Genomic DNA, 22,158 nt, shown 5'->3' with positions numbered 1-22,158 from the left:
GTTTGGTAATTTTTTAAGTGATATCCTTACTCCTACAATGTCCGCTCTTTGAGACTATCCAGCCATAGCTGACTTCAACTATAACCTGTGTGTCCCTAGCTCTGCACACTCAGGAAAGCTAAAAACAAACAGAAGTGAATTCTATTTTACATATACATATGTGTGTGTGCGCATGTACCCGTGTAAGTAAAAACATACATGGCATAATAAGTCATATCTAAACTAATCCACTGATTAGGGCAAAGATCTTGCAGAGATATAATAAGTAAGAGTGACATTTGGCTACAGTTTTAAGAACCCCAAAAGGGATCATTACAATAATTTAGTCTGATCTCCAGCATAAAAAATAAAAATAAAAAAGAACATAAAACTTCAGCTAGCAACTCTCGCCTCAAATCCATAAATTCTCATTCAGAAAAATTAGCTTTTAATCATCTTCCTGGTCTCCTACCACGACTTCTACCACTTGCGTCTATTTGCTGTAACAGGACTACAGAGCATGTTGTAATAAACAGGAGTCTAGGAAACAAATCAGATCACTTTGTTTAAATAATGTGCTGTTGTTATTTATCATTCTTCTAGTATTTCTTTGGGCAAAGGGAACATATTTCCTGGAAATTATTCAATATTATATTTTGTAAGAGATAATATCACATATTTGGTAATGAGATATGCAATAGGACTAGAGCAAGAATACAAACATGTGATTTCTCCCTTGAAACTTCAACTTGCTTTTAGTCCTTTTTTAACTCATAATTTGTTATTTTCGGCAAGGTGCTTATCACTCGGTGATGACTTTAAGGCTGAGTCGGTAAGACTGACAGCCAAGGAACAATCTTTTTTGCTTGTACATTTGGTGCGTTCAACCTGGAGGCACCATGGTTTGATTGGTACTGTAGACTCAGGACCTTTGAGATGTGGATTTGAGTCCTAGCCACGCCACCAGCTTGTCTGGACAATACAGTTTCTCCTCTTCAGGCCTGACCTTCTTTATCTCTAAAATACTGATTCCTTACCGTGAACTACGTTGCTGTAATTATAAACATTTTTCCAAACGTGAAGCCCCACACTTTGCTATAAATAATCACTTCATAAAGTAAAATAATACTTAAAGTGTCCATGTTTTTTATACTCAGTTGAAGATGCTAACTTTTTCTTCTTACAGGTGTACAATGCTAAGTAGAATAAATTCACTCTCATAGTGAAGAACCCGCTATTTTTTCTTAAGAAAGGCAAGTGCGTTTTTGACAAGACACAGCAGGACACGTGCAAGAACTTGTCCACCAAGTAAGTTATTGCACAGTAAACCAAAATGTGACGTTACAGTGACGTCCTACTCTATTCTCTACAGACATTTTGCGATGGGTTTAGCCCATCGATTAAACTAGCTTACTGTACAGCAATTTTGCACAGTAAGCAGGCTTTAAAACAGGCCTTATATATAAAATAGGCTTTATACAAAGTGGATAGACATGAAAGATGGGGAACCAAGAAGTCATATAACATATTCGCACTAACAGCATGCATATTTGGGTTTGTGCATGCATGTGCAAAGTAGACAGAAAAAGAAGTTATTAAATTCATAATGAATTTATTATGCTTAGGATAAAGGATGAAGAAGATTTTCAGATGGGTGAAACAATTTTATACTGGAGTAGAAGGTGGGACATTATGTCCCACAGTCAAGGGCTTCTAACTGATGGCTCAGGCACCTTGCTCATACACATGAAAAAGAAAGAAAAATGATGCTTAAAACAAAAGGAGGTAATCCACTCAGCTGCAAAAAATGTTAGCATCTTAAACTTCATTTACCCTAGGTGATGAATAGGGTTTCAAGTGCCATTAGCACAAAGCAGTAATTCCCTGTTGCCACATATTTCAAACAGAAAGGAAAATGTGTTCATTAAATTATGGTTCAAGCTGTTTTACTCATTGCAAAAGTGCAATATTTTCTTGTGGTGTTCCAGTTACTGATTTGCATTTCAGTGACACTGGTAATGTCAAAAACAATATTCACTTTAAGGTCATTTTTTTATTATATATTTTTTTGCTACGCATTAACTACTTGGTCAAATTGGTTCAAACCTTCTCAAGACTGTCAACCAATGAAGTACACCAACAATTAACACTACAAGAATTATTTTATGGTTTCAGTTGAAGAGGATCCTCATGCAAAGCATGTAATTCTTTGCAGCCCGTGGAAGACAGTATTGCAATCCAACAGCCTGGGTTTTCAACCAGCACTTCCACTAACTTGGTGGATGAAGGCCTGGTGGCAACACCCTTCTACAAAACTGGCAGGTCCCCGCAAAGGATTAGACACAACTAGCAAATAAAAGGTTACAACTAGGGTTTCTGATTACACCAGTATCTGGATTCATGATACGCGGAGTAAGGCACATATATTCACAAATAGTTCAAAAATACTTCGAGGTGCCAACCTCCTGCAGCCCCTCAACTTGCATAACCAGAATTGTTATCTACACTGACAATGGGCGTATTTTGCTTATACCTTTAAATATTGTTTACTCCTCTATTGTGTGAAGGTGCAACTGTTTTACTCCTCCTCCCATCAGCATTCTGATACATTATATAGAGCCCAGTAGAGTCAAGTTAGCATAAGTCATGTGCATTATCTCATTTATTATGGATACTATTAATGCGGAAAAGAAACTCACTGTCTGCGAGTCTTGGGAAGAAACCCCACCATCTCCATGGCTAGTTGTAAGCGCTCAAAGTCATGCTTCAAGTCCTCCCCTTCAACGGAGAAACAGTCCTGTTGGGTTCAAAGAGAAAGATGAAGCATTTAAAGAAATTAAGATCAGAACAGGTCCAGATGGCCAATTCAGCACTCCATAAATATCATTTAGTAATTTCCATGCCTTTTATCAGCGACTAGAACATTTCCAATCTGGCGCTGGGAAATGAGATATACGGGAGGCCCCATAAACATTATGGGGAAGAATACCCAGCCCTTCCGACGCTTCCTCCCCCCACACGTACGCTTCGAACGCTTTGTTCGCTCCTCCAGTGTTGCTTTGAATGCCTGTTCCACAGTGCCACAGCGGATATAGCAAGTACCACGTATGCAATGCAACAAAAGGCCAGGATTAGCTCAAGTGGCAACGCAGAATTTCTCTTCTTAAATATTGCAAAGAACACACAATGAAAAAAATTTAAAAAAAATTTTAATCAAGCGGTCAGGAAGAATTTGCTTATATGACTTTATTGGAAAGCTGGCTGGAGAGCAAATGTAAATGCTATAACTATGCGGCACTAACTTCCCATGCGGACGTTTTCACTCCACATTGTGTTTTTGTCTTGCGTAGCAAGCTGTCCTTCAAATCTGCTTTCTTTCAAAGGACTCTGCACCTAAACCACACATCACACTGTCACACCTATTTTAGAATAACCTGGACCGTAGCAGGGGCTACTTTGGAATAGCTTTGCCACAACAACTTGTTTGGCTGCTTTCTCGTGCAGGTAAGTCTTTATCTCAACTCTATGTTTTAGCCTCTAAAGAAAGAGGTAAGTCACACCAATACTACAAACAGCACTGGAAGAGTGTCAGTGTGGGAGAATTAGCATCCAAAAAGGATGTGAATTAGCAACAATATGAAGTATGTTATACATTTACAGGCAGTTTATTCCAGATTAATTGTCCTGGTTCATTAGGACTTCCTACAGCTAAATAGGAAGAATTCACTTTTAAAGTATTTCAAAAATAAAATGTGATTTCATGTAAAGTATCAGTGAAATGAAATGCTGCACAGGAAAGCAAAAGTTTTATATATTTAACTTGATTCCAAAAACCCACCCATTTTTTCAAAACGGCAGCAATGAGGGAATTTGAAACCCACTAAATTTCATATCTCAGGGAGGCCAATGTTTCGAGGCTGAAGGCTTTATTTTTCTGAATCCTCCCCAAACCGATGGCAGTCACCGATACTTTCAGAGAAAACAGTGGAATTCAGGTTACATTCTGGGCCCAAATAAAATCATCCTGCTTCAATATTTAGGAAGCATATTTAAATTAATTCTTCTTAATGAGTACATAAATTAATAATGCCAAGTACTTTTTGTGTAATTTGGCTCACCTTAGGCCCATGTGTGATCTATTACTCTATCCCTCTTCATAGCCTATATTTAATCCTTTCTTTACGTTGCTACCTAAGAAAACCCCCAGTCTCCAAATCAAAATTGGGTTATTGTGTAAGACCCAATATATGCTATGTTAAACCTCAGAATAGCGTACTGCCACTTGAACTGAGACTTTTTACAAATTAATCTAGGCACATAATTTAAAAAAAATTATCTACAGTTACAGCGACAATGAATTAAGTAGCCGGATCGACAGTTTGGCGCCTTTGTCTGTAAAACATATGCGCCACGTGAGCAAGCGTGCACAAACTTTTGCACAAATGGTTCTGAAAATCTGCACCAAACAGAGCTAAATGAGCCCTACAGCGAACCTCATTAAACGGATACCAAGTAATCACAGGATATTGACTGTTACACGAAAACAGACACTCACGCTCACTTATAAAGTTATTTTATAGTACCAGCTTTGTGGCTCGCTGCACCCGTATGCAATTAAAGCCTTGCAACTACATCCCTGGTATTCTTGTTTTTCATCCCACCAGTTAGTCTCATTACAGCGATAGTTACTGATTATGGGGCACAATTGTTATTTAAAGTATGTATTTCAAAAAAGTTACCTCCTCATACACAATTGCCCCATCCCTAAGAGCTAGAGAAGTCCAGTGCACTGTCATAGACCTAGTTCAACTGAAAAATAAAGTCTAAAACTGTTATCAGTGGTCTTCAGGCACGACAATTTTATATTGCACTGACAAAGAGAATTTAGAAAAGGTGGCCAACAGTAGGAATATCTTGCACGATTTTTAAAACCATGCGCAATATCAATGCATATCAGGTCTAAAATTTAATTAGAACATAACGGGCTTGCATCTGCTTAGAAAATACTCAAAAGAGTGAATTTTTCACTATTGCAATTTACCCGTTTTAACTGAGCACAGGTGCATAAGCTAACTATGCATATAACTTACTCAAAGGAGCGCAGCACAGGTAACTACACTCTAGTCCAGCAAGACCAGCAGGGATCACCAATGGACTATCTATACCATAAAAGATTAGGATAAAGAGTTTTCACTTCTCACTCTGTTTTGGCCCAAGCTGACACTGAACAAAGACTGCTAGATCATAGGTAATAAATTGCAAGACTCTCTTCGAATCCTTGCAGCTGCTACCTCAAGAGGCTGCGGTGGACAACGGGCTTCCTTGGCCAACACAAAAATGCTGAGGATAATTTGGAGAGGTTTTCACATCCCTCAAGGTGGTACTTGGAATCTGCATGACGCAAACATATCTGCAAATAAGACTTGCAAAAAGCTTTTAAGATACCAAGCACCGGTTTTGCTGACAATCTACTTTCCGGGAAACCATTTCTTTAGGTGGCATCGTTCTTCCAAACTGAAGTCACAAGTCAACAGTGACATACTAGAGCTGGCTCAGAAGTTATATGACCCAAGCCAAAGGCACTTTAATTAACAGTTTACATAATAATTGCAGAACTCGTTCATCCGTATGGAAAGGCTTTTTGCAAACCATCTCTTTAAAAGCAGATGCTACATGCAGTATTTCACCTTTGTACTATGCGTTTTTTCCTAATGGATAATTTTTCAAGAGTTTCCTTGATATTATGGCAGACAAGTGTTAAAAGGCCTTTGCCTGCATGCTAAACTAGTCATCAATATGCTGCTGGGGCAATTAGTTCCCTGGCTTCTTCCAAGCAAAAGTAAGTCCCTTGCTTACTGTCATTAAATTGAAGCAACCATGTATTTCCATGAAAAGTTTAAAGAAGATATAATAGGGGGTTCTTTATAAACGGGATTTCTAAAGCAGTTAAAGGTCTCCTGCTTTGGCATTAATCCCTGTAGTCCTAGCATGGTGACAGGGAAAAGCCCAGAGTATGTTTAAAGGTGCATCATCACTGAAGAAAAGAGGTGATTTACCATGAAAACCACAGAAAACAATACAGAGCAACCTAAAGTACCTGAGGATATGAAGAGACAAATCGCACACAGGTTTGCTATGCAAAATACGGCCACTGAATCGTGGCACCCACGCTGCTGAGCTGGCACCGTATTATTTGCCCTTCCCCGGTCGAGGGGAACATGTCAACGCTGGGCTTTGCTTTTCTTGCAATAGCTCCAATTAATTGTTCGAACCGATTCCTTAAGCAATTAAAATCTTTGAAGCCTACAGCATACCGAGGCATACGGTGGAACAGCCACTTTGCCCTCCCTCTCTCGCAGGGCCTCCTAAGGATGCCAATATTCGAATTTTCTTTAAGCTTTAGGGAGTTCGGCTCCCTTCCCCTCCCGCGGAAGGAGGCTCTGCAGCTGCAATCTCGCTGCTCAACCTGCGCGTTCAGCCGCGGTGAAATACAGCCCTGCTCAGATTGCCCACGTGTTCTGTCGGATACCTATTTGGGAACCGTTAAGCAAGCGGCGACAGCAGCAGCAGCAACATGCAGTCGATTTAAAGCATGCTTCCCGGTGCAAGGCAAAAGCGACGGGGACCACGGCACGGACATGTCTGCAGGCCATGCAAAGCCGAGGCAGGGCGCCCGCCAAGGCCGCCGTCCCGGGCTTCGGCGCGGCGGAGGAGCCGGGGAAGGGGGAGAAGCTCCCCGTGCCCTTTTCTGGTTAGATCGATTTGGAAAGGGCTCAGGGGTTGAGCTGGACGGTAACTATTTCCAAACAAAGACTTGGTTGCGTTTCCAGTAATATCAGGATCCGATTTTCTCACAGATGGGGAGGCCGGGGGGCTGCGTTTGGTTTTATCTTTTTATTTTTATTCTTTTTTCTTTTTCCTAGAAGCTGGCAGGCAGATACACTGCTGCAGCCACCGCGAGAACTGCCGTTAAAACGAGCCAGCTCTCAGCGCTCCTGGAGACTGAGCTGCTCTTTTATCAGAAAGCAATTTCAATTTTCACAATATTGCCATCTCACAAATATTCCGCAACACGATTTATAAGAAAAAACAACCAATGTGCATTATATCAAAAAGTCACAGCTATTCGCTCAGACTAGATGCCCAAGCTAACCCAAAAAAGAGGCTTTCCAGAAGCAAGCAACCAAAAAAAAAGGGCAATGGAAAGAATATCGATATTGTCCCGAGCTAAAACACGAGCAACATCGCCGCAGGGCGGAGAGGGTTATCGACAGGTTAAAATTAAGCTGAGTTTGGCCTCCTCCTCGGGTCTGGGCGCAGCGAGCAAGCAAAGCAGCAGCCCGGCGCCAGCGAGGCGGAAGGGCGCGTGTTGTACTGACCGGCTCCGCGTCGCAGCAATAGTCCTCCCAGCTCTGCCTGCGGGGTCTCCTCGTCAGCTGAAAGCAAGGCAGACCGAGTTAGGCAGCATTCCCACCGAACGTTCGGACCATGATTTCTCATGCTGCAAGCCTAATAGGTTTTTTTTTAAGAGCATTAAACTTCCGCAGTTGAAAAAGCTGGGTTTACCTAGAGGCAAGCGGAAGAGCGGGTTTGCGTTCCTGCTCTCAAGCTCTGCTGCAGACGGGTTCCCGTGCTGCAAAACCGTCATCCCGTGACAAATTAACAAGCAACACTGGGAAGCTTTGGGGGAAGTTTTATTTTTTCCAATCAGACAGTGATGCAGTTTAAAAAAAAAAAAAAGATCCCAACAGTGCAGGACATGTCTGCTTTCAGGAACCGGTGAGCAGTCCCGAGAGGGAGAAAGATTCGGCACCAGAGCTTCAGATTCCAGCACCGAGCTGAAATTAAACTAAATAAGGACCCAGTCCTGCAAATTACTAATTTCCGTATGGATTAATACGAATAAGCAGCACAGAATATGTTCAGCAAGTTGCAGGGTAGGACTGCTATCAGTCTTATCTGACAGGCAGAAGTCATCCAAACCCAGGAGATATTATAAGCAAAGTTGTTCATAAAAAAGTGAAAATATTTTTTCCACCTTGCTTTCTATATTTACATCAACAAAATGACAGAACATTTTATGTTGAAATATCTGAATAGATTATTTCTCATCTGCAATGCAAAATACAATTTTATATTGCATAACACAACGTGAACTGAGGAACCTGGGAAAAAGAAAATAATTCTTGCCTCAAGGACTAAGTCAGTCCTTGAGTTAAAGGAATCTGTTTCAATGCTTTATAGCTTTATAATTTTAATTTTTAAACTTTTACAGTAAACTTTTACGTTCATCTCCAGTTGGCTCTTTTTCCTTTTTAATAGGTAGGGATTTCTCCCTGACACATTTAAGAAGTTACTGTGAATGCTCACGGCTCATGTTATTACATTGCCCTTTTATATTTCCAGAGTTTACATCCCTATTAAGCTTCCTCTTTTTTCTGTTTTCTCCTTATTTTGCTTTTTCCCCTTTGACTAAAGGACATGGGAAAGATGTTATTGCATTGTTAGAAAGCCTTAATATGAACCGGTGCACTGAACATATTTAAAGGAGCTATTTTCACATAATTCTCAATGCAAACTTGTCTCTCAAATACTAACAATAAGTGTAATAAAATGATTATGATCAAAAACCTAAATATCCAAAACAAAACTATGCTGCATATATTGCATTTACTTAAGTCCAGAGCCTACTTTCATGATCCATTGGACGTAGCTTAGCATCTTTCTGCAGTCTACTTGTCCACAGGATCATAACGTAGATTAAAACACGTTTCAACCTAAAATATCTCATTCCTATCAGATCAACACATTATATGCCATTGGATTTACTATATTGCTTAAAGCATTATGGACCTTCAAATTTTAACTGCTACTATTAAAAAAAAAAAAAAAAGAAGAAGAAGAAGAATTAATTAAAAGCAATGTTTTAGAGTAACATAAAACTACCGGATTGCCCAACAAAATCTGCAAAACTGCCAAAACATTCAATCCAAATTATCTTGGCACTTTCCGACTTCAAAACTGCAGCACAGATGGTCGTAAAGAACACACCATGTTCTCCAACCTCTGCAGCGCATACGGATGCAGAAGGCCCAAGCACAGAGACACAGCAAAAGCCTGAAACTCTTAATATGTTACTCATTTGTGCGAGTTTCCTGAGCCTGCTAAGTGTGGGTGGTAGTCATTAATATTACAGTATATTTTGACTTTGATAGCCCACTTTAAAGACCTTAAAAAAGCCCTGAGTAATTGAAACATTTTACAGAGTTAAACTGTATTTCTAGAAAGACTAAAGGCTATTTGTATTGTACTGTGCATATAAGCTTCTCTCTCACTTCTAGGTCAACTTGCTTTTTACTGCTACTCAAGTTTCCATTCCAAGAAAATTGCAATGACACTTTTTAAAAATCATTGTACAAGGTAACTACAGTTCCACATATTCCTACTCCATTTTTTTTTGAGCCAAAAGCAGCATCAATTGATAACAGCATCTTAAATACCTAAAGCAAATTAGATTTTCTGAAGCATGAATTTAGTTGTCCAATGGTAGCAGCTCACTCATTTTTAATTCACACATTTTCTACGGTTTCTATGGGGCTTTTTTTGCTTATATTAAACTTATTATATTGTTAAATTCCAAGGATCACGCTAACAGACAGCCACAGAGCTACAGAATTAGGACTACCCTCATGCAAGATATTATACCCTAAGGACCAACTGGTAACAAATGGACACGTTTTTGTCTTTTCTTCTACTCAGAAGACAGATGTGAACACCTAAACGACATTCATACAGAGAACAGGTAAAATATTACTGCTTCTCCCTCTGACACAGTTTCTTTATTGGCATTAAGTAGTGGCAATAGCAAAGGCAGCAGGTCAACAGAGCTGAGCGCCTGTTGCAAAGCCGCCCGTACAGTAGTCCCACCTGGTTGAGGTAATGGTACTCCTCAGGCTGCTTAAGATGAAAAGCTGATCTTTCTTCCTCGCTCGCTCCTGCCAGGAGGTAATAAAATACATGGTAGTTCCTGGTAACAAATAAAAACGACGTTAAACTTGAAAGCAAGTATCAGCCTTAAGCAGAGAAGCACAGGTAAACACCGTAAGCTGATTTCCCAACTTGTCAACTCAGGCTTGCGTGTACAACTTGAGCATGCAAGGGGAAGATGACACTTTTTTATGTTAGCAGTGTGACTTTGATAGAAGTCAGCAATTTAGTGGACAGGACAGCAAGAAGATAAAACCCTAAAAAATTCATGAATTTGGAAAGGACACAGAGGAAATGGTCAAATGTGTCTTGAATGAGATGCATCTGTTTCCTGGACATCTAAGAGACCTGCTGAAACCGAATACACCACGCGACCACCCAGTTTTCAGCAAACCGGGAGCAATCTGAAGTCCATGCCACTTTTCTGTGGGTGGACTTCCCATAAACACAGTTTATATGATGATACAATCCAGCCATGGTCCCTTGAAAGACACCCTGCTGCTGTGACAACTAGCAGTCACTGAAGCCCTGTGCCACTAGAGCCCTCCGAGTCCCAGAAGAGCTCAACCTCTGTCCTCGTTTCATCTGGGCTGCTAACCTGGCCTGAGGCAGAAATGGATGAAAAAGCCCTGAACCCGATTTACAAAGGCCTTAGTGGGTACAAAGTCCAAACCGTGTTGCAAAGATTGGAACATTTAACGCAGGCAGTAGTTTAGAGAGCAGCTCACATCCAGTTTGCACTGCTGCAAAAGATCAGACCAGGGTAATGGAGAATTAGGTCCTCTGTTCCATGCAAGGACATCCACCACCCAACAATATACTTCAAGGATTCCTAGATAACATAGGTGTGTTTTCCTCCAGAAGCGTGTGCAATGACTGTATATTTGTTAGAATCAAAACAACATACTTCCTTAAAATGCAGAAATTACTTCTTTTTTAAAAAAACCTTTATTGCCACAAAGAAGCCAATAATTTCGCAGTCACAGTATTGTATGTCAGAACGGAAAATCTGTTTTTATGGCTACTAAAATATTCAAAATACTTGAATATTACTAATATTAAAAACACACCAAATGACACGCATCTGTTTTGCTTCAAAGTGGCTATAAAGCCCTTAGTGCTAACAGTACAACAGTATTTCTAAAATTAAAACATTGCTTTTATGTCAGACATTTTCCAAGTGAAAACATATTTAGTTATCTTACAACGCTCCAAAGTACATTTGTCAAATTTGAGGCTGTACACCATTTAACTTTGGGATCAATCCATCAGCATTTGGGGAGACTTCACGCACCAGATCCTTTGGTTGGTGAAGGATGAGTTACGACATTCAGCTGAGTGACAAGAATCTCCCACCCATACACAAGATTTAACATAGACCTCCGCAAGAACAACTACCTCCAAGGGGAGCACAGGCAGAGGTGCCAAGAGCTGAGAGACATCAGAAGACAGAAAGTTCACTATCTTTTGCATTAGAAGCAGCAAATTTGTTTAAAATCAGAGTAATAATTACCGAGAAAGGAGTACCTAACAGAAAAATAAGTTGCAGTTAGGAAAGAGCAATTTGCCTAACTTTGTTGTCTATCTCTAGATTTTTCTAGATGACCTTCTGATGGTTTCAGTGTGCTAAGAAAATAGAATTAAAACAGAATTAAAATACCATCTTCCTCCCAAAATTAGATATTAAATAGTTCACAAGTTCACAAGAAAACAAATGGTATATAATAATCCATATGACAGTAATCATAAAGACAATGGAAAATATAAGTCAAGGACTGTCAATAAAATGAAGAACTTGATTTTCCCCCCTGAGTCGTACGCTGCTCCCAAAACAGGCAGCCACATAGCAAAGAGAGGCTTCTACGGCCAGAAAAAGACTTAGGAAATGAGAACTGAGATCAGGTGGACTTCAGTGCCCAGCTCCAAAATCATACACCAAAAAGCCTGCAGTTCAGTGGCCACCTAAACCAGCTCTGCAGTTCAAACAGCATCTGAAGTTCTGCTCCTGCAGCTGCCCAGGGCCAGGGTGGCCTTAGCAGTCACCTGCTTCTGCCTGACTCCAAGACCCAAGTGGTGGATCCAGAGAGCTGGCAGCTGCTCCCAATCTCATAGCTTTGGGCAGAGCATGCCAACAAAACTGCCTTCTTCCTCAACATGCACGTGAGCTTCCCCCTTCTAAAAACATAGCCAAGGGAAAGGATGGTATTTGCTTTAATAGGAAGCAAATCAGAGGATTTGCTCAGAAGCAAAAAGGGGTTCTGATCTCCGCTTAGCCGGCAGCTTCAAATACATCTGTGCCACCAGCCAGAGAGAGCTAGAAATCAATCTGGGTGGAGATCCCTTCATGTTCCCTGCACACGGAGGAGAGCAAAATCCTTGGGTCTTGGAGACGATCAAAACAAGATGGACTTCTGATTCCAGTTCCTATCACAAGGATTACTTCTACTCTTTCATCCACCCCCACACCCCCACACCCCGCCGCACAGATGAAACACACAGCTCATGTTGAAAGCAAGGAGGTTCAGGACACGGAGCTTCCCAGTCCATCAGCTGAGCACCCTGCGTACCAACCCGCAGAACCGCGTCCCCGCTCACCTGCACTCTCCCTGGTGCAAGGCATCCTGCTGCACGCTGGGCTACCTGACAACCCCATGTCAAGATATGGCACAGAGCTGTTCACCAAAAAGCAGTCTGGACACCAGAGCACTCGCTTAGGAAATGGGAGATGCAACTTTGCAAACCCGCCAGAAAAAGGGAGCTGCACGCAGTTCCCTTGCCTTTAGCACCAGTGCTATTTTACCAGGCTAATGCAGCAAAGCTGGTGCCTCCATCTGCCACAGTTTAAAAAATGCAAATCCTGCTCAGTTATTTCAGAACATTTTTGGCAGGCGGGAGGAGCGTATGGTCTGTCTTCTCCTTGATGCACAGGTATTTACTGTTGCACTTAGTCATTACAGCATGTGTGATCAGAGCTAGTTTAAACACATGCTCAGTGGGCCAGGACGTGAGAAGATACAACTTAATATCATCTACTCCAAATCCAAACTACTAGAGCTTTTGTTGAGTTTTGACTTTTCTCTCCAAGCCAGCGCAGTAGAGAATTTATATACATAATTTATCTTTGAAGCAACTATCATTACATCATTAGAAGTGTGAAAATCCTGAACCCCTTTTGCAGTTAAAACAGAGTTTGGAGCTATCTTTGCCATGCTATCAAGACATTTAAAAATCAAAACCAAACATATAAGCAAAATATAGGCACCTACCGTTCATTGTGTTCCTGATAGACTAGTCTGGATTTCTCCAGAAGATACTTTTCAACATAAGCTCTGGAAGAAAAAATAAAAATGTTATTCATTGACCAAATATTCAATTTAAATGAACACAGCTTTACTGGGACTTTTCAGTTTTAGTATACAAAATAAAAGTTTCAGCCTTGTTTCACTTAGTTATATAAATTTCTTCCTAGGCAGAACAAGCCCAATATTATGTTTGGCTTTTGAGGTTTTTTGGTTTGATACAAAGCCAACACTAACTTGGATATGAAAAACATGATCTCAGATGAGTTAGCCTATGGGCAGGGAGTGCAGGGGGAAATTTTGACAGAAACTAAGAATCTAGGATACCTATTTAATCCAAAGCCAGCAAAATAAAATCGCTTGCAGACCAAGGGTTGTGCACAATCAGATCCTACTTCAACAAGAAATACAGCTGGATACAAAAGTTTGCAAAAGAAGATTTAGCTATAGAATCAGTACTCAAAATATCATTCCCTCTGCCAGAACAGCCGCTTTTCAGTAAAAACTTGGGTTATTAAATTGTGGCTATGGTTAAAAAAAAATTGCAGAAGTTACTTACTGGAGCTTACACTTTATCCTAATAGCCTTCATAATAAACATGCTTAATTTACATATTAATACAAAGCTTTTCTAGCTAAAACAAGATTCAACAGGTTTCCCCCCTACACACACACAGTGCTAAACAGTAATGATAGGGATTTGGAACCTGGAGTTGTAGTTGTCAGCTTTGATGATGCAACTTGAAACACAAGAGCAGAGGCCGTGCTTTTGCAGCTACAGAAGCACAGCGATGTGGCAATGACTTTAGCAGCCATGTGTTTTCAACAGCTGTATTAAGTAGCGTGTACAAGTCAGAAAATCCAATTAACTTTGGATACGGCAGGACAATGAGATGCCCCTACGCTCACTTCTTCACTATGATCTCCAGTTGGGGAACCAGACCTATTCATTGCTTGCGTTCTCAGGAATTCTTCCCTTCTCTCATAAAAGTCACTTGGACGTTCATGTTTTACAAATTTTTATTTTTTAAGTCAAGAAATAAAATTCAGTGTAGACTTGGTAAATGATCAGGGTAGGGAAAAGGGTATTAGAATGTCCCAATCCCACTCAGAGAGCAGTTCAGCCTGGATCAAGTCCACCTGGATCAAGTCCACTGCTCTTGACATTTAATCCTTTCCCCTATGATTTCTGTTCTCATAAGAGACCCAAAAAAAAGTAAGATTCATACAATAATTTAGGTTGGAAGGGTCCTCTGGAGGTCGTATGGTCAAACCCCCTATTTAAAGCATGGCCAACTACCTTTTAATTTTTTTGGGTAGATCCAACCAAAACACTGTTCCAGTAAGATAATCCTTGCTAGGTGCAAAGATCGCAACAAATATATGTCCCAAAAAAGACACTCTTGTAATAGGATAGTGAAAAAGGAAACCAAAATAAGTATAAAAAGTAGACATCCCCAAATGTTTTTTCTTTCCACTGTTGCCAATTACATAAAACTTGTCTCTTCCTTATTCACGGGTTTAATAGCAAAGAAAAGGAACTCCAGCAGTTTGTGCAAAATACTAACCTAGCCATGCTACAGAACCTGTATTTAGCAAACCAGTAATGTCACCTGAAATTTGAGGAGGAATTGAATATACATATACCAACATGCAAAGTACCCAAGCACAATATGCTTGAAAGTGCTAACTCATGGTATTTGTGATAGAGGCTCATGCCATTGCACAAATTTAACATTATACCTTTGCATTGTTGCTTTTTAATTAAATGTCTCCTATCCGGCTCTTCTGCAGGTTTATGGAGTGTTTAAGACATTGAGGCTTTTGATCATCTTACAGGGACTAAAGACTTTGCAAAGACCTTCCTCCAGAAGGCACTTATCATTGAACAGGACTTATTAAATTCATAAAGCCTTATGGGAACGCACTTAAATGTAGCCATTGCTCATACTCCATCCATTTTAAGCACATCTTCAAAGGCTTAATTTCATGGGGTGGGGTTGGCTACTACTAAGTATCTTGGCTATTGCATATCTTAAGTCTATATTCTCTTCAAGTTCTGGCCATTATACTCAGTTTGTAATCAAATATCCAGCTGCTATTTTCAGACTATGAGCAATGCAAAATTCGGATTCAGGATCACAAATTACAGTTACATGTAACAAAGCAAACAGTATGCACAACACAGGGAGATATTTGACTCAGGTAGCCAGACTCAAAGCTTAAAATCTATGCAAAGCTTAAAAAAATGAAAACAAACTTGTGAACTTCTTTTTAAGACTAGGGAAACACAGTATTTTATTCTCATCACCCAGGAAGAGCTTTTAAAAATGTCTTTTTGCTGTCAGTGGGGCAGCACTTCAAGCTTGCAGCAAAGCACAGTCACATCACACCATGCAACAAAAGACCTGACAACTGCATTTTTAAAGAAAGGACAGAGCCTTCCTCTTAGTTTTAGGACTAGACCACACTAATACAACGATAATTGGCAGAAACCTGCAAATAACAGTAGAGGCCACTACCGTAGAGCCGATATACCATGACAAGATAATCCATTATTAAGGATTTGTTGGATTCCTGTTACCCCATGTTTAAGTAAGTATTTAAAACTGAGTTTTAAAATTAAAAACTGAGGCTTATCCTTATATAATTGAACTGCTGACCAAAGTTAATAATAATAATAAAAAAAAATCAGATTAGAAATCGGATGAAAAAACAGTTGCTGGATTGGAAGGTGTATAGACTATTCAAATTCATGCAGAAGGGAAGAAGAAAAAAATGAATGGAAGCTATTCAAGTGATACTGTTCTGCTGGAAAATAAGAAAGAAAAATTTAAAAAGCAATTTGCTAAAAATAGCCACAAAGGCCCAGCTAGCTGCAGAAATAATACAGCCCCTAGAATGCCACTTGCACACTTTATTTCTCAGCTGAGTTAATCAGCCCAGACAGAAAGCAGAGTTAATGTAGCCTTGCTCATTTAAAGCTAGTTTGAGCCACTGCAACGTCCTGACACCGAAGAGAGCCACAGGGAAAGCCCGGCTCAGATAAGCCCATCCACAGTGTTTCACCCACAGCTGCCAACGACGCAGCACTTCTGCCACAGCGGAGGGAGAATCTGAGTTTCAGCTGCATTTCCCATGAGTTTGGGGTAGCAGGAGCAACGCGGTCTTGTAGAAGTGGGAAAAAAGAAAAAAGAAAATGTGTGGCAGAAGACAGTAAGAGGGTTGGGGAAAAGATGGACGGAGAGGTTGAGAAATGAGGTGAAGGATAGGAAGAAAAAGAAGAGACAAGGAAAGAGGCATTCTAGGTATAAGACAAGCAAGCAGACATGAGGAGTCATGACAGGTTGAGCTCCCCAGAACAGCTCTAATGCACATCAGCAGCTGGAGCAGACTTTTGCCCAGGGAAGAGAAGCTGCATTGCTAGAGGAGATTTCTCTGCAAGCTCAAAGCAAGCAAGGAGGTCACTGCAGCTCCCCGTAGCTCTCCAGCTTGGCCACAGGTGGGGAAGCACAACCAGCCCATCTCCACCCACTAACAGCCCTTAAAATCCCCAACCCAGAAGACTGTAAAACATCTCACTCCTCATGACTGTTTTCCTGCTTTTCCACCTTCTGTCCTTTATGGTGCTTTCTTGAACAAGGTCCTGAATGTAAATATTTAAGGATTAAACTGATAGCATCTCTGTCAGCTGAAGGAGGATAAGGAAGCTGCAGACTGTTCAAGGACTAAGTCCAGGTTGTGGTAAAATCTCTGATACTCTCCCAACCCACCACCAACAGCCTTGAAACTGCTCTTACAGTGGATGAAAGCAACCGCACTGTCCTATGACCTGCAACGCAGCTGCCTCCACCACTTTGTCAGACAGATTTATGCAATAATTAGTGTTGGAAAGGACCTTTGGAGGTCCTCTAGCCCAAGGCCCTGCTCAAAACACGCTCAAAACCAAAGTTAGGACTGCACAAGGTTCTGAGCTGCCTGACAAGCTTTTAGTACATTCAAGGATGGAGATTTTTAGAGTCTCTCTGGACCCCCGTCCCAGTGTTTGACCACCAGAATTTTTTAATCTAATCAGAGTTTGACTTGCTGCAACTTGCGTCCTTCGCCTACCAGGCTTTTGCTGTGCGCCTCCAAGAATAGCCTGGCTCTCTCTTCTCTCTAATGCACATCAGTTAGTTGGAGACGGTAATTAAATCCCCCTCAGCTTTCTCTTCTTGAGGCTGCACAAAGCCAGCTCTCAGCCGCTCCTCGCTCATCACACGCTCCAGCCCTCCGACCCATCCTGGGGGGCCCCCCGAGCTAAAATGATCCCCTCTGCTGCCTTAACTGCTATTTGCAGAAGAAGAGATACATTTCCGCTTAATTATGCGGGTGACATCATGATTAATGGGAGACGGATGGATAAATCACAAGCGCGTGATGGTTAAATCACAAGCGCGTGAGCTAGGCTGGCCTAACTGTAACAGCAGAGCCCGAGCCAATGCTTTTCACCCTGCTTCTGCCCTAAGGTCCAGGCAGCCGCGGTCAGAGCGCACGCTACAGGGGCTGGTTTAAAGCTAGCTCCAGTGGCTTCATGTTTCCATTTGCAGCACAGATACACCAACATTTTCATACCAATGGATTTAAATAAATTTTAAAGAGATTGCTGCATAATGTTTTGGGAAACATACTGGCCAAAAAAATTAACCTTCTGTTTCATGCATTACCTCCAACAGCTTAGACTTCTTGTGCCTGCAAGAATACTAGTACAGACACCATGTTCCAGCAGGGATTTCACTTACCCGCGCACAGTGCCCGTCTCCTGATAGTTCACTTGAATGAATTTGCCAAAGCGGCTTGAGTTGTTGTTATGTGCTGTTTTTGCGTTTCCAAAAGCCTGTTAAAATAAAGAGATACCATCATTATATTTGAGAAGCCACCACCGTACCTTATTTGCATGCACACCACAAGCAACTTACTTTGGGGATTTTGCTATCATCGTACAATTAATAAAAAAAAAAAGCGGGGAAAGTTAGTCAAACGATCTACAAAATAATACGATATACTTCTGGGGACCACATTCATTTGCAAGTTGACATTCCTGAAGGGAAGATAAACACTGTTTAAAAATAAATCTTTAGTTATATTAGAGACATTTAATATTTGAAGTTATTATATTCTATATTAAGGCCTATATTTTATTCATGCAAATAAATATAGAAGTACACTGCTTCAACAAGACTCCCAACTTTTAATGAGCTACAGGAAGCTGCTTTTTAATTATGTATGAAATTAGAGAAAACACACTTTGAAAGCTACTCAGATGTTAGGCAAGCGTCATATACTACACTGTCTAACATATGGTATTTTCACTGTTTCAAAACACTCAATTTTTTTTGCTGTATCTTCCCAAAATTGAAATGCTTTTCAGTCCTTACTAAGCAAAGCTTTCATTAAAGCTCTGCCTTGCTGAGGCACCTAATAAGGACAGTCACTTACTGCTGTTTAAAAGCAATCTCTAAACAGACTAACTGCTGGAAACCTGTAAGAACTGCATATCAAAACCGTTCAGCTGAAAACTGGAATTTCCAATGGTGCCCAAGGCGCTTTAAAAACCTGGCTCACAGGGACAGAAAAAGTCAGCCTGCCCGGCACAGTTAATGCTTCATTTATTAAATCCATCTTGATAATCTTTTAACTTTTCTCCTAATCCAAACTTATTTAAGGTAATTATATGCCAGATAATTTCCAAGAGTTGTTTGTGTACGTACACTGAATTACAATTACAAATGTGTTTTGGACTGAGGCTTAGTATCAGAATTCAGGTCCTAGCTCCCAATAGATTTATCTCCTACTCAGCTATTTATTAGAAAAGATGAGAAGGGTTTTACATTTACAATCTCAAGCTTTTCAAATGACCCCTTCAGCTTTTATTTTGCAGCCGAAAGGAGAAGAAACACCAAGTCAAACGAAGCCTCCCAGAAAAGGCAGCCCATGCGCTCCGCTTATGCATCCGCGCGATGCTCGCTCTCACTTCTACTTTTATCTTCCCAGAAAACTTTACTTAGCAATGCGTAGGGACGGGCCGTCGCCCCAGTCAAGCGAGCCGAGGAGGAGGAGGAGGAGGAGGAGGGTTGCTCCGACAAGCGGAGCCTGGAAGTAAATCACAGACGTTCCCATGGAGGAGGGTGGGGTGAAGCCCAGCCAAGCACCGCGGACTGGGGGTGTTGGCTCAGCCTCGTGCCTTGCAACCCACTCCGGATCGCAATCGCTTGCCCACCCGTCTTCACTGTAGTCAAATCACTGAGGTGAGGAACCAGCATCAGCCGTCACACAGGGCATTAAATCTAGTTAGCCCACTAACTGGAAGGGGATTTGCTAGTAGAATAATGATGGATTTTTCTCCGATTTGAATACAGATTTGTTTAAACTCGAGGTGTTGCATACAAATTTGCTTCAGTTGACTAAAACAAGCTCTGCAGTAACAGAAACCTGCCAAACGAGCAAATTATACCTGCACGTACAGAGAGATGCTGATGTCGTACACGTAGCTAAGCAGTATTTCCATAGAGAATTTCCAAGTGTTTTTAGGCTGCCCATACTTGTTATCTGCTTATCCCCCCCCAAAATCACTAGGGCACAGAGACATCCCCACACCCAATGGTTTTCTTCCCAGCATCCCTCATCCTCGCCTTCCAAGTACATTAAACTCCTTTCTGTGGCTTATTCCTACAGATGGACATTCAAGCTCCGAAGTTGCCTGCTGACTAACAACCCACCCCATCCACTTCTCCTGAAGCAATGCTTTATGGTCCCACTAGCCATCTGCATCAAGTCCTCGCACCTCTTCTCGTAACTCACACCGCCTGCTTGGTTCCCTGTCCTACTAGCCACGTCGGTGCCTCCAGAGCCTCCTCCTTCCAATCCCCAGGGCCCTGTATATGCACATTCCTTATACATAAACTCTTTAAAGCAATTGTTTTTCTTCCTGAAGCTCAGCTCCATGACTGAAGTGCCCTAACCAGGAAAGTTAGGATCCCGGTGGAAGAGGAGGCGTAGCATCATCCTTAGGCTCCAGCCTTCAGGTGCTACCAGAACGGCAAGAACTTCCAAAGGGAACACAAAGAAGAAAGAGACGGGTAAGCAATGAAAAGAGGCTGGATGAAATTCTCCCGGGGCTTCCTATGACCTCCTTAAATATATTCCAGGCACCCTTTCCCCACAAATAGATATTTTCACATTTAATGCATGAGTGCTATTTTAACACCTGTAAAGGATTTACCTATTCTCTTCCAGGTATTTAAACTTAACAGCTCAGCACACAGAGACGTAGCACTAAGCTTATAAGCAGAATATGTTTATATTCAACACAAGCTAGCACGTTGCCTTAGGTTTTCCAAACACCAATAAACTCAGAACAGTAATTCTATATTTGCAACTTACCATATGTTAATTTATTTAATAATATTAATTATGAACATTTCCTTGCAACAGGACTGAACACAACCCAGCGCATCATTGCTAAGTCAACGACGGAAACTTTTTATGGAACTAACTGATGATGTTCACTTGAGTGCAAGTGAGCCAGCAACACTATGAACTTCTACAGACTAGATGGAAGGCAATCCGACTTTAATCACCCTTTCATATGACTTAATAAAGAATTTAAGCCAACAAAAATATTAGAAGTATTTTACGGTTCAGTTCCCCGTGCAGTACCGGAGAGACAGAGTAATAGCTCATCGACGAAAGCAAGGTCTACTTATTAGGACTTCTTTGGAAGAGCCTGAACTGGGAAAACTTCACCGCAACAGAGATGCTTCCTCCTCGAAAGGGCACAGCGCTGCTTGCAGCCTGTTACAGTTACAGCCCAACCTCAACACAGTTACAGATCAGAAATCGCGGAAATGTTGAATCAGCAAATTTTTTAATCCTCTAGCAGCTCTCTACTGCCTGGCACAACCTTAATTAGCCGGCTATATTCCAATTTCACCAGCAACACCCTCTTCGGAGAGAGGTGAGCAGCAACTTTCTGCTTCGCCAGCCTTCTTTACATCCAGAGATGAAGGGAGAGTGGAGAAAAAGGTATCTCCATTTTCTTCCACCCTGAGCTAATGAGGAGGAGGCAGCTCATCTTTTCCCTGCAGGTGGAAATAGGTCTACAGAACATTTCCTTGCTTCTTGTGCTCTCCAACAGGGAGCAGCTAAGGCAGATAAAGGATAACATGTTTTGAGGACGGGAGTGGGAAACTGCAGGAGTCCTCCGTTTGTTTTTTTTTTTTGAGGAATGAGCTTCATGGCTTTTTCTGGATTAACATGTCAGACCAGTATATTTTATAACCCAAAAGCCTACGGAAACTGTAACATATAATATCAGCCTTTCATGCATTTTCTTTAGTCCTTATGTAAATGCAAAAGCTCTTTGAATCATGCCTTGTTAAAATTTAAACCAACTCTATGGCAAAGGCATACTGATAAAGAGCCAATAAGTAGCTAAAGAAATATCCGATGTTTAACTTGAGACAACTTAACACGTTTTTGTTTGTTTTATTCACTGTGTTTCTTGAACAGAACTATTAGGCTATAAAAAAGTTCTATTACTTCAATTTATGCTTGTCTAATCTACATATACTCGAGCAGTACACCATGTCCTTCTAAAGCCAATAACGATAGCGCATAATATAAATGATTCAGCCTAGGAAAACACAAAATGAATCATAACTATTTCACTAAAACAAATTACATTCTGTTCATATTAGTTCATTTTACTAGCTCATTGATTCAAAGCTGTAAGCGCTCAACGGAAAAACTCCATAACAGCATTCCTAAAATTCTTAGGGAGACCAAAGCTTTTACTGGCCGGGGCTCAACATTTTGAAGGAAACAAATTCAATACCCTCCTCTGTATGAGCAAT

At 41.0% G+C, this 22,158-nt stretch overlaps 1 protein-coding gene across 1 annotated transcript in view; it reads right to left on the bottom strand.

The window, feature by feature from the left end:
* Nucleotides 1-22,158, bottom strand: part of MYO9A (myosin IXA) — a 175,744-nt gene that overhangs the window by 120,525 nt on the left and 33,061 nt on the right. Inside the window, exons 2-6 of the mRNA XM_067305346.1 lie at nt 18,046-18,140; nt 13,233-13,295; nt 9,907-10,006; nt 7,359-7,415; nt 2,679-2,776 (exon numbers count right to left, since the gene is read on the bottom strand). Of these exons, the coding sequence (XP_067161447.1) occupies nt 2,679-2,776; nt 7,359-7,415; nt 9,907-10,006; nt 13,233-13,295; nt 18,046-18,140 (413 nt within the window). The remainder of the gene's footprint in view (nt 1-2,678; nt 2,777-7,358; nt 7,416-9,906; nt 10,007-13,232; nt 13,296-18,045; nt 18,141-22,158) is intronic.

The sequence above is a fragment of the Apteryx mantelli genome, chromosome 15 (genome assembly GCF_036417845.1).
Source record: "Apteryx mantelli isolate bAptMan1 chromosome 15, bAptMan1.hap1, whole genome shotgun sequence".
Taxonomy (NCBI): Eukaryota; Metazoa; Chordata; class Aves; order Apterygiformes; family Apterygidae; genus Apteryx; species Apteryx mantelli.
This window is presented reverse-complemented; position numbering and strand designations above follow the sequence as displayed.